At 42.4% G+C, this 11152-nt stretch overlaps 1 protein-coding gene across 1 annotated transcript; it reads left to right on the top strand.

Annotated features, from left to right (window-relative positions):
* Window positions 1-4756: 4756 nt before the first annotated feature.
* ciz1b (cdkn1a interacting zinc finger protein 1b) lies at window positions 4757-11076 on the top strand. Its single transcript, XM_070834396.1, has 14 exons — window positions 4757-4795; window positions 5455-5531; window positions 6037-6124; window positions 6213-6349; window positions 6566-6651; window positions 6928-6998; window positions 7095-7226; window positions 7578-7672; window positions 7759-7852; window positions 8530-8634; window positions 8752-8952; window positions 10036-10090; window positions 10285-10406; window positions 10492-11076. The coding sequence occupies exons 2-14, from the start codon at window positions 5503-5505 to the stop codon at window positions 10546-10548; spliced, it is 1272 nt and encodes a 423-aa protein (XP_070690497.1). The 5' UTR covers window positions 4757-4795; window positions 5455-5502; the 3' UTR covers window positions 10549-11076.
* The last annotated feature ends 76 nt before the right edge of the window (window positions 11077-11152 follow it).

Genomic DNA, 11152 nt, shown 5'->3' with positions numbered 1-11152 from the left:
GGTGAAGGATTTTAGATCCTTGAAAACAAATTAATGGGACTAAAAGTCTTTGAGTCTGCAGTCAGGCTCGTAATGTTTACCATGTCTTGGATTAGCATGTTAGCATGCTAATGTTTGTTAATTAGCAACATGACATAAAGAACAGCTGAGGCTGATGGGAGTGTTTTTAGTTCTGCAGGAATTTGGTCACAAACCAAAGTGTTGGACAGATTAAAATGTTGATCTGATGATGGAGCTAAATGGATCAATAAACTTTAGTCGGAGAGGAGCATGAACGCAGATTTACATCACAATTCATCGAATAGTTGTTGAGATATTTCAGCCAAAATGGCAAATGTGTGGTGGAGTCAGGGGACAGATTCATCCTCTGAGGACCATGAATGTCTGAACCACATTTCACCAAAAACAGCGGTGGACTGACGGACAGAAAAGCTGCTAGCACGGCTAACGGGAGTGATCCAAATCTGAGATATCCTGACTTTCATGGATCAAACTCCAAAGATTGTGGCCCCCAGCAGACCTCCGTGGCAGGACACCCCCCCCCCCACACACACCAGGGCCTGATAGAGACCCCGACCTCACGCTGACCCTCGGTGTGCTGGACTGAACACTGACGCACAGTTTAAATCACATTATGTGGAATATAAACATGATCTGTGTGAGACTGAGCCGCTCAGACAGCAGGACTTCCTGAAACGGTGCCGTCTGAACCAGATTTAGAGCACAGGAAGTTAAATCTCCACCGAGATCAGCAGCAGTAATGAAATCCTCTCTGTCCGTCTGTGTTTCCATTCAGAGGAAACCGAACAAACATGTGTTGAATCTATTAACCAGCAGAGCTCCTGCTGCCGCTCGGCCCACGATAATTCTTCTGCTATCATCCTGAGTTTAAACTCTGACTGGAAAATCTCCTCTCATCTCTTATATCGTCAATTGTGTCACTAAAGCTGTCAGATAAATGTGAAAAGTACATTAACCTCTGATTAAATAGCATTAGACAGCAGCTTAAAATGGAAATACTTCATTTACAGGTACCTCAAAGTTGTACTTAGCTTCAGTCCTGTAGTAAAAGTACTTAGTTACTTTCCATCAAGCATTCATTTACATTTAATTTGAATGTTTTTCAGGAAATTCAGTTTGTCCAAAAGTCCATTTAAAAATCACAGAAAAAAAACGCTTCTTATACCTGCAGAACTTGCCTGAAAATCCTCATGTTTTTAAGTTTTCTTCAGTGCCAAAGTAATCCAGTGATACCTGTCTGCACATCCATGGGTACACTGCAGACAGGAGCTGCTAACAGCTAATTCAGCATACGTTTAAGGCACAAATACAGGCTATAGAAGCTCAAGTTGTTGCCCACGCGTAACATGCAACCGCACAGGGCTGCTTCCTCCTCAAGCGTTCATTGACATTAATCCATTTTCAAGCTGACCAAGAACTTCTGTGTATGTTACACAAATTATTTTTGTTCCTTGCAGGAAAGACTGAGACCAGCAGAGTGGAGGCTGTTAGAGCAGCACATATAGTGTTCAGCCACAAAGTGTGTTTCATCATTATTATTATTTATTGTTTTATTCGTTGTTTAGTATTATTCATCATTTTCTAACAGCAGAACGTTTCTTCTTTCTTCTTTACAGAGGAAAGTTTTTCCAGCCAGAATGAAAAACACATTTTACTGAAAAAAGATGACAGAGACTCAAATCAATAACAGACACATAGTTTGTACAGTGTGTGTGTGTGTGTGTGTCTCTGTGTGTGTGTGTGTCTCTGTGTGTGTGTGTGTGTGTGTGTGTCTGTGTGTGTGTGTGTGTGTGTGTGTGTCTCTGTGTGTGTCTCTGTGTGTGTGTGTGTGTGTGTGTGTGTGTGTGTGTCTGTGTGTGTGTGTCTGTGTGTGTGTGTGTGTGTGTGTGTCTGTGTGTGTGTGTCTGTCTGTGTGTGTGTGTGTCTGTCTGTGTGTATGTGTGTGTGTGTGTGTGTGTCTGTGTGTGTGTGTGTGTGTGTGTGTGTGTGTGTGTGTGTCTGTCTGTGTGTCTGTGTATGTGTGTGTGTGTGTGTGTGTGTGTGTCTCTCTCTGTCTGTGTGTGTCTGTGTGTGTGTGTGTGTGTGTGTGTGTCTGTGTCTGTCTGTGTGTGTGTGTGTGTATGTGTGTGTGTGTGTCTGTCTGTGTGTGTGTGTGTCTGTGTGTGTGTGTCTGTGTCTGTGTGTGTGTGTGTGTGTGTGTGTCTGTGTCTGTCTGTGTGTGTCTCTGTGTGTGTGTGTGTGTGTGTGTGTGTGTGTGTGTGTGTGTCTGTGTCTGTCTGTGTGTGTGTGTGTATGTGTGTGTGTGTGTGTGTGTGTCTGTGTGTGTGTGTGTGTCTGTGTGTGTGTGTGTGTGTGTGTGTGTGTGTGTGTGTCTGTGTGTGTGTGTGTGTGTGTCTCTGTGTGTGTGTGTCTGTGTCTGTGTGTGTGTGTGTGTGTGTGTGTGTGTGTGTGTGTCTGTGTGTCTGTGTGTGTGTGTGTGTGTGTGTGTGTGTTAGCGAACAGCAGTGGTGGAGAAAAGTACTCAGATCCTTTACTTCAGTAAAAGTATTAATACCAGACTGTAAAAATACTGTTACAGGTGAAAGTCCGGCCCTGAAAATGTCACTTTAGTAAAAGTGTGTGAGTTTAATGAGGAAAATGTACTTAAAGTACTTAAAGTACTAAAAGTACTAAACGTAAAAGTACTCAGTAAACTGTGGTACTATTTTATGTTCTATCTTTAGATGATTATTGATCCTCATTATTGATGTAAAAGGAGGGTTTTACTGTGTGAGTTGGTTGAGGTGGAGCTCATTTTTAACTATTTAATATCAGACTGCAGCTGATGATTATTTTCATTCTGGATCAATCAGCTGATTATTTTCTCCATTTATCGATTGATTGATTGGTTTGTAAAAGATCAGAAAATAGTGAGAAACTTGGTCGTAACGACCTCAAAGTGACGCCTTCACAAAGCTTGTTTTATCCAACCAACAGTCCAAACCTCAACATTATTAAATCACAACAACATTTTTCTCACAGAATTGAGAATCGCAGACATTTTAAAGGAACATTTCAACATTTTTAGCATGTTGTAAAATCCTCTTGTCCTTATTCTTCACAGTCAGATGTTTCACATCACTCACTTAATTGAAGTCGCAGCCTGTTTGTTTTTGTACTTTTTATGGCTCCTTTATGGACACTTTCCCACCTGAAGGTCCTCCGGTGGACTTAATCCCCCAGGAAGTGCAGTGGCCAATAACAACAATGGCGTCAGTCATGTGACGCCATTGGGCCCAAAAACACTTTTTCCACAAACTCACATTGTGAAAGAGATGTTTTTGAATCAGTGGATAATTTTTTTTGAGCACCACGACCTCCTCAAAATGACCTTGTTTCTCCAACATTTGGAACATTTGGAAAATCTACAAGAGCTGATTAAATCATTTGATCGCCACTCATTATATTCATTATAGCTAAATGACTAATAGCCCTGAGACCATAGAGCTCAGTGGCCCCAACAATGAGGAAGATCTACATACTTTTACACCCTTTACATCCCACTGAGCAACTTTCATAGGAATGAATGGAGCCTCAGGAACTCCCTCAGTGCACCGAGCTGCAGGAGTGGACGTGCACCTTCACAATGATTCTTTTAGACACAACAAATAGTCAAACTATTTATTACTAATGCTCATAGCACTGTTGGTTTACTGACTCTGTTAGAGACCCTGTGAGCGTCTGACCGACCAACAACAACAACAACAACCCTGCAGCTCCTCGGCCTGCTGAGTGAATCCAGGAAATACCAGCAGATCCTCGGCAACCTGGAAATAGCTTCCAGACCTCATCAGCCAATCAGAGCTCTCCCCCGGAGCCTGGAAACACGCCACAGAGTAGAATTTAATTTTTCTATTTATTCTACAGGGACCACACAGGTAAACAGTTACATTAGAGAAACGCAGTGTAACAGATGTGATGCAGATGTGTTGCAGAGAGACGATTTTAATAATGCTGTCACTGTTAACACACACACACTCACACTCACACACACACACACACACACACACACACACACACAGATGTTAGCCACCAAAAACTTCATGCTGAATTTTGGTGACATGATATTTGGTGTTTTCATGCAAAACAAAGAATCTAAACAGTTAAATATTATATTAAAGTAAATATTTAAAGGTCAATCCAACATTTTCAACTTTCAAACATCCTATGAATACGTATATGAACAGATTGCAGTATTTTGTGTGAAAACTCCTCTTTGCTTTTTTGATTAATTTTGTTTTTATACTTTATTATTTGTAATTATGTTTTCCTCATGAATTTACATTGTAGTTTAACTTCTGCTTTGATTATTTTCTCTCTTTTTTTAATGCAAATGCAACACTTGAGTGTTATTTTTTAAATGCTTGTTGGTTATCGATAGACATTATAATAAATAGAATAAATAATCTTCAAAAAAACGTCCCACAAAACATCAGTCTCAAAACCCTGTCGTACAGAACACAGCGTATATATGTGTATGTGTTTGTATTTACAATATGTATATGATTTTATTTTATATATAAATTCTCATGTATACACACACACACACTTATATATACTTTATTTTCCACCAGCAGACTAAAAAGTAAAATAAAGAACTTGAAATGAGAAGCTGCAGTTCCTCAGATGGCCGCAGTTCTTCCTCCAGACCAGCAGGGGGCGACACACTGACAGTGAGTCAGTCTGTTTACATGTAGCCGAGCTGAGATAGCTTTAGCTTCTACTGAGCGCTGAGGTGAGTTAAATTAAACTGTAATCTCATAAAATCAGGTTTCTTTTCTACAACAAACAGCAACAAGATATAAAACACTAAAGTCTCTCTCTGTTTGTGTGGAGAAGCCGCCTTATCATGTCAACACTAGCCAAACCACGAATAATGCCAGATGTCAATTGAAAAATTGCGAATTTAAAGTTTGTTTGGTTAGCAACCGAGTATATTCGTTTATATTAAATTAATTTGGGAATGGTAGGAATCGCTGGGCACTAGTTTTATATTCGGGTTATGCACTTAACACCAAAGTCTTCGTATATGTCATATATTTGCTATATAGTTTGTTTCAGTTCACATGAGCATTCAGTGATCAGTGAGGACTGGCGCTTATAAAATGGAATGATATGTCAACAGAGTTCTTTATAAACACACCTGGTGAGCAGGTGTTCGTTGAGTGTTATTTAAGTCTGGATTTATTAAACTCTGAAGCCCAAGACTGAACTGTGGAGGATGAATTTACAGGAGTTTATTTCTTATTAAAGTTCACTACATATCAGAGGGAAACAGTGTATTTGTTTTACCCCAGTTGATTGTGTGAGTTCCTTTTACAGATTCAGGTAGCTGGGCCGTCTGTCATTTTAACCTAAAACAACTATTATTTGAAATATTTTGCACCATTGCAGATCAGTGTTGTGCAGAGAGGTCAAAGGTGAACTGGTCCAGCCTTCAACATGGCCAAACAGCAGCGGAGAGCAGACAGGTGAGAACTGGTAATAATAACTGGTTATTATGGTATATTATGGTATCGGGGTGTTAGCAGCTGCAGACACACAATATAGACGTAGCAACTCATGTACTTAACACCTGTGAACCATCTGTAGCCTTGTTTCCATCTAACTGTAGTAAAAACTGTTAGATTTGGCACCAGATGTGTTCGATGGAGAAATGACTTGTTTAGATCTGAAACTATTTAGTGGGTTAATCGATTAGAACAGACAGATTACAGATAATCAATCAGCAACTATTTAGATAATCGTTTAATAATTTTTTAAAAGCAAAAATGCCAAATGTTCGGTTTGTTTCCAGCCTCTTAAATGTCTCAGATTTTCTCCCTCATACATAAAAGTAAACTGGACAACTTTGGGTTTTGGACAAAACATTTAAGGACGCCATCTTGGGAAGATAACTAACAAACTGAAATAACATTTGAAATTGATGAATTGATAAAAATAAGTGTCTCTTTTCTCTCTCTGTTCTCCCTGCAGGTGTTTCGGACCTGCTGCCGTGAACAGTATGGCGAGGATTCGATTCCCCGTCGGCCCCGTTCAGAGGAGGCAGCCTCCGACCCACCAGGTAGACCAAGGCAACCCCCCTGTTGTTCTGCTGTGATGGATCCATTTCATCCTCTGTGTTTTTTTTTTTTTGTTGTTGTCTTTGTCAGGTTTCAGGCAGGAGGTGGGCGATTTCAGGAACAGGAAGCTCTGACAGACGCTCCACCACCACAGAAGAAGACAGAAGAGACACGGGACCTGACAGAAGTTTAGGAGAGACGGAGACAAAGAGGGCGAGACTGGACGGGTCAGTCTGAGAGTTTTTACCCTCACAGCTGATTTTATTTATGTCTTAGTTCACTACTGAGCTGCCAGCGCCCTCCTGAGGCTGCAGCGGCTTCACACAGCATGAACAAACAGCATCCTGATGACTGCGTCCCTCAGTAATAACAATTGTTGTGTTACATCACAAGTGCAAATGTGTGAATTTTGATCAAATGATGGTTTCATGTGTTTCCTACAGAACTGAGGAGGCTGCAGCTCTGACCAATAGAGAGAAAGTCCCAGGGTCATGTGGTCAACCAGGAAGTGAGAGCTGCTCCACAGGAGGTGTGTGTGTGTAATTTATCTCTGAAGCTCTAACACTACTTCTCATATAATCTCAGCACTTGATGTGTGAACTATTGACATTATAGGTGTTGACCTTTGACCTCATGAAGTCAGAGAATCAGTCATATTATGAATCTGTCTCACCTCAGATGCCACCGATCAGTCGTGTTACTCGTCTGTAATGAGACATCATATCTGACAACTTTGAAATGCCTATAAAATGTGTTTCGTTAATCTAACATGTTCATATAATTCCGTGTGTGTGTGTGTTGTCAGTTGCGTCCAGACTTCCTCCCTCTGACCAGCAGGGGTCAGCAGAGCACAGTGAGGACAGCAGAGCAGCTGAGGTGATGAAACACTCAATGTTAAATGTTACGACCTCACGCGTGTGTAATAAAAATGCTGTAATATTTCCTGTGTGTGTGTGTGTGTGTGTGCGACAGCTGCAGAGCGTGGCGTCACTGAAGGTCACCATCCAGCAGAGCAGCGAGAGCAGGGAGTTTGGACAGGCAGCTGACAGACAGACAGGCGGCCTCCACTGTCACGTCTGTAACCTCACCTGTCGCTCTCTGCAGGTGAGAGACAGCCAGGACGTCCAGACTGTGACGCTGCAGCACTTCTGTCTCACCTCCGCTCTGCTGAGCTGGGATCAGAGTCTAAAACATACAAATACTGTAATAAGAAGCTAATTAGAGGCTGCACGTTAGCATTAGCGCTCCCATCGGTCATGTGACCCTGGTCTTACTTGTCGTCATGGTTTCTGGAGGCGATGTTGACACACACACTCTGCAGAGAAAAGACTCACCATTATCTCTGACAGGAAGTGGTCGAGTCAGGTGACCTTTCAGCTTGTTTACACCTGAGTGACGTGTGTGTGTGTGTGTGTGTGTCTGTGTGTGTGTGTGTGTGTGTGTGTGTGTGTTCAGGTGTTTCAGGAGCACATGGCAGGATCAGAACACCTGAGGAAACTGAAGCAGATCACACACTCCATCTGCATCAATGCAGACACAATGCAGCACAGGTAATAAACACACACACACACTCACACTCACACTCACACTCATTGAACTCACTCCATCCTGATTGATCCACGTTTTTGTCCTCCAGGGGGCGTCGGCCTGAGACGCGACACTGGTGTGACACGTGTCAGACGCACTTTGGCGGTGATGTCATCATCCATCGACGGACAAAACAACACAAGGTGGGAAACGGGAGCCTGGTCCGGGACGGCAAGCACCACGCAATGCATGCTGGTTAGATTTGCATCCGGCTCGATCCCGACTTGCTCTGACGTCATGCACGTGGAGGCAGCTTTAACCTCACATGACGAAGTTTCCCTCTTTTATTATAATTCTCCTTTAATTTAGAGGCTTTGTACAAATATCCAAATAAGCATGTAACAGAAAAAATACAACATCAGTGTATAAATATGTGTATTTATGTCCGAGCTCCTGTTGGGACTTTGTCATGCCGCCATATTTGTTTGTGCTTTGCCTTCATGCAAACTTCCAGCATTATTACACACAACTGTTCATTTGTTTGTGGAAATGTTGATGTTGATTCGGGGGCTGGTTGTTAAACATGCTGTCAGATGCAGCGATATATTGGTTGTGTCCAAAATCATTCAACCTTTATTTAAATCTCGAGGAACCACTGAGGTTTGTGTTGTTTGTGTAGTGCCAGTTTAATATCCAGACACTTTCCATAAAAGAGCAAGAAACTTTGAATCAAGAGAGACTCAACGATTTAAGAATTCACTCCCTCCTCCCACCTCACAGTTCAGGATTATACAGTGACAAAGTGAATGAATGTATAAATAACAGCAGAGCAGTCAGATTTGTTTTATTGGCTCATCCTCTCACCGCTGTGTGTCTCCAGATGTGTAAGCAGCTGTGTCGTCCCTTCTGTCCGGTGTGCAAACGCCACTTCAGGACGCCCAGGAAGTTTGTGGAGCACATGAAGTCTGCAGAGCACAAGCAGCAGGTCAGCAGGGGGCGCCGCCGAGTCCGAACACACCCCCACCCCCACCCCCACCCCCACCACGAACACTGAGGGTCGGAGTGTGAGGGTGAGTTTGATTCTCTGTCTGTCGCCTCCCAGGTGCACCAGGAGGAGGTTCAGGAGGAGGAGCTGATCACAGTGGATGCTGTTGGCTGCTTCGAGGGAGAGGAGGAGGAGGAGGAAGAAGAGGAGGAGGAGGAGGAGGAAGAGGAAGAACAACAGGTAGAAGAAGTAGAAGTAGCTGATGAAGAGGAAGAGGATGGTGGAGGAAAAGAAGAAGAAGAGGGGGAAGTATCAGAGGTAAAAACAAACACGCTCACACATTGGTGCTGAGTGATTTGATTTAACCTTTGAACTCTGTGTCTCTAGTTTTGCTTACTGTGATGTCAGATATCGATATATCACATACTTCATACCCCAGAAATCTTAAATATAAGTAAATGAACCAAGATGGTGCTGCGGATGGTTAAATCAACACAGAAAACATATTGAGTTAACTTTAATGTTTGTATTTGCTCAGCATGTAAGACTTCTTACTCTTCAGTTCTGATAGCAGAAACAAGGAAATAACTTTGATCGATATCGTGTGGTAATTTGTCGATTTATTTAGTACAAAGTTGTGTAACAAGTAGGATAATGAACCCCGAGCAGCATCAGTGTTAAAAATGTGAATCACCACGATCATAAAACATAATAGGCATCCAGGTTTTAGTTTTTTTTAAACCTTTTAAAACCCTATTTGGTTCTCCATGACTGGTCCAGTTTTGGAACTGGTCCAGTGGATCTCTTCAGCTGTGAAACGTGCTGTGAAACGTGCTGTGAACAGGCTGCAGTGTGATCACCAAAGTAATTTTACCTCTCACAACACAGGAGTTAACAGTCTACTACTGCCATGACTATTTATTATTATTATGTTATTGTGTGACTTGTGTTATAGAGTCAGTTTGGATCAGAACTTGACCAGCAGCTGCTCTGTGGAGTAAAATCACTGTTTTTGTCAATGGAGTCTGGTGTGTGTGAAGAGAGGTGATGTAAAGGCTGTTTGTGGTCAAACTAAAAGGACTAAAAGGACACAAACAAGCACTTTTAGTGGACCAACTTTGATCTGGCGAAATTACTCCAAGGATTAAATTAGTTACAGCCTGTTTGGAGACGATCTGCTGGACCAATTCCAACACTTTTTTGTACCTACCAGTCATTTCGAACCAAAATAGGGCCCAGGTATAAAAACACCTGAGTTATCCTGTAATGTATTAAAATTGTGTCACCTAAGTGTGTGTGTGTGTGTGTGTGTGTGTGTGTGTGTGTGTGTGTGTGTGTGTGTGTGTGTGTGTGTGTGTGTGTGTGTGTGTGTGTGTGTGTGTGTATGTGTGTGTGTTGCAGGCAGCTGACACACAGGAGGCACACAGGGACGAATATGACCCCCACACCACATATGGTAGGTTCCTGTGGTTGCTATAGTAACGGTCATCGCTGTATGATGTAGAAAACCGCTCCGATTGGTCCACTTCATCCACCTGTCAGCAAAAACATTAACGTCATACAAGCAGCAGGGACGTGCTGAAGCAGAAAACCAATCAATCAATCAACTAGTGCGTGTGTGTGTGTGTGTGTGCGTGTGTGACTCAACAGGAAGTAGTTTTGTGGTTCCTGTCTCGGGCTTCGTGTGTCGACTCTGCAACAAGTTCTTCTACAGAGAGACGACAGCACGACACACACACTGCAGGACACACACACACTACCTCAACCTGCAGGTAACACACACACATACACACACACACACACGTACACACATACACACACACACAGATAAAAACCTGCTGCTGTTTTGTGTTTTAGAGCCACAGACCTCAGAGGAGACCTGAAGACCTGAAGACCAGGACAGACCTGACCTGACCTGACCTGACCTGCTCAGACTGTATCCCACAATGCATCTGTGTACGCAGGTGACGGACTGACGATGACATCATCCTGCTGTCTGATGGACTCCCTCGTGTATTTTGTCGACTAACCCGCTCTGCAAAAATAATTCAAACATTAAATCAAACCTCAAGAGCCACAAACAGGTCGACTTAGAGTGTGTGTGTGTGTGTGTGTGTGTGTGTGTGTGTGTGTGTGAGGAACTGTAGCTCAAAGAGATTTTTAGATTTCTACTAAAGGACGAGTCCGCTGTTTTTCTATCTCATCATCAGTTCCCCTGAAGAGACTAAAACAAATTAAATGAAGCTCTGGTGCACTTTTACTTACTTTAACTTCATAATTTCCAGACCAGAGGTCTGATTCTTTTATTTAACGTTTGTCGGCACAACCTGACCGTCTTTAGGCTACGACTGTTTTCTAGTGGTGGAAAAAGTAAAAGTCCTGTTTTCAAAACCTCACTTCAAAGAACTGAAAGTAAAAGTACTAATTATGTAGAATGACTCATTTCAGAATAGTTTGTATTATATATTGTTGATGTGTTCATCGCTTTAATGCTGCAGCTGGTAAATGTGGAGCTCAT

The sequence above is a fragment of the Pempheris klunzingeri genome, chromosome 7 (assembly GCF_042242105.1).
Source record: "Pempheris klunzingeri isolate RE-2024b chromosome 7, fPemKlu1.hap1, whole genome shotgun sequence".
In the NCBI taxonomy this organism is placed as follows: domain Eukaryota; kingdom Metazoa; phylum Chordata; class Actinopteri; order Acropomatiformes; family Pempheridae; genus Pempheris; species Pempheris klunzingeri.
Note: the sequence above shows the minus strand (reverse complement) of the source record. Positions and strands in the feature narration are given on the sequence as shown.

Coding starts and splice junctions, on each gene's coding strand:
- ciz1b (XM_070834396.1), top strand. CDS start 5,503: ATGGCCAAACAGCAGCGGAGAGCAGACAG. Junction 6,999..7,094: donor AGGACAGCAGAGCAGCTGAG/GTGATGAAACAC, acceptor TGTGTGCGACAG/CTGCAGAGCGTGGCGTCACT. Junction 10,407..10,491: donor CACACTACCTCAACCTGCAG/GTAACACACACA, acceptor TTTGTGTTTTAG/AGCCACAGACCTCAGAGGAG.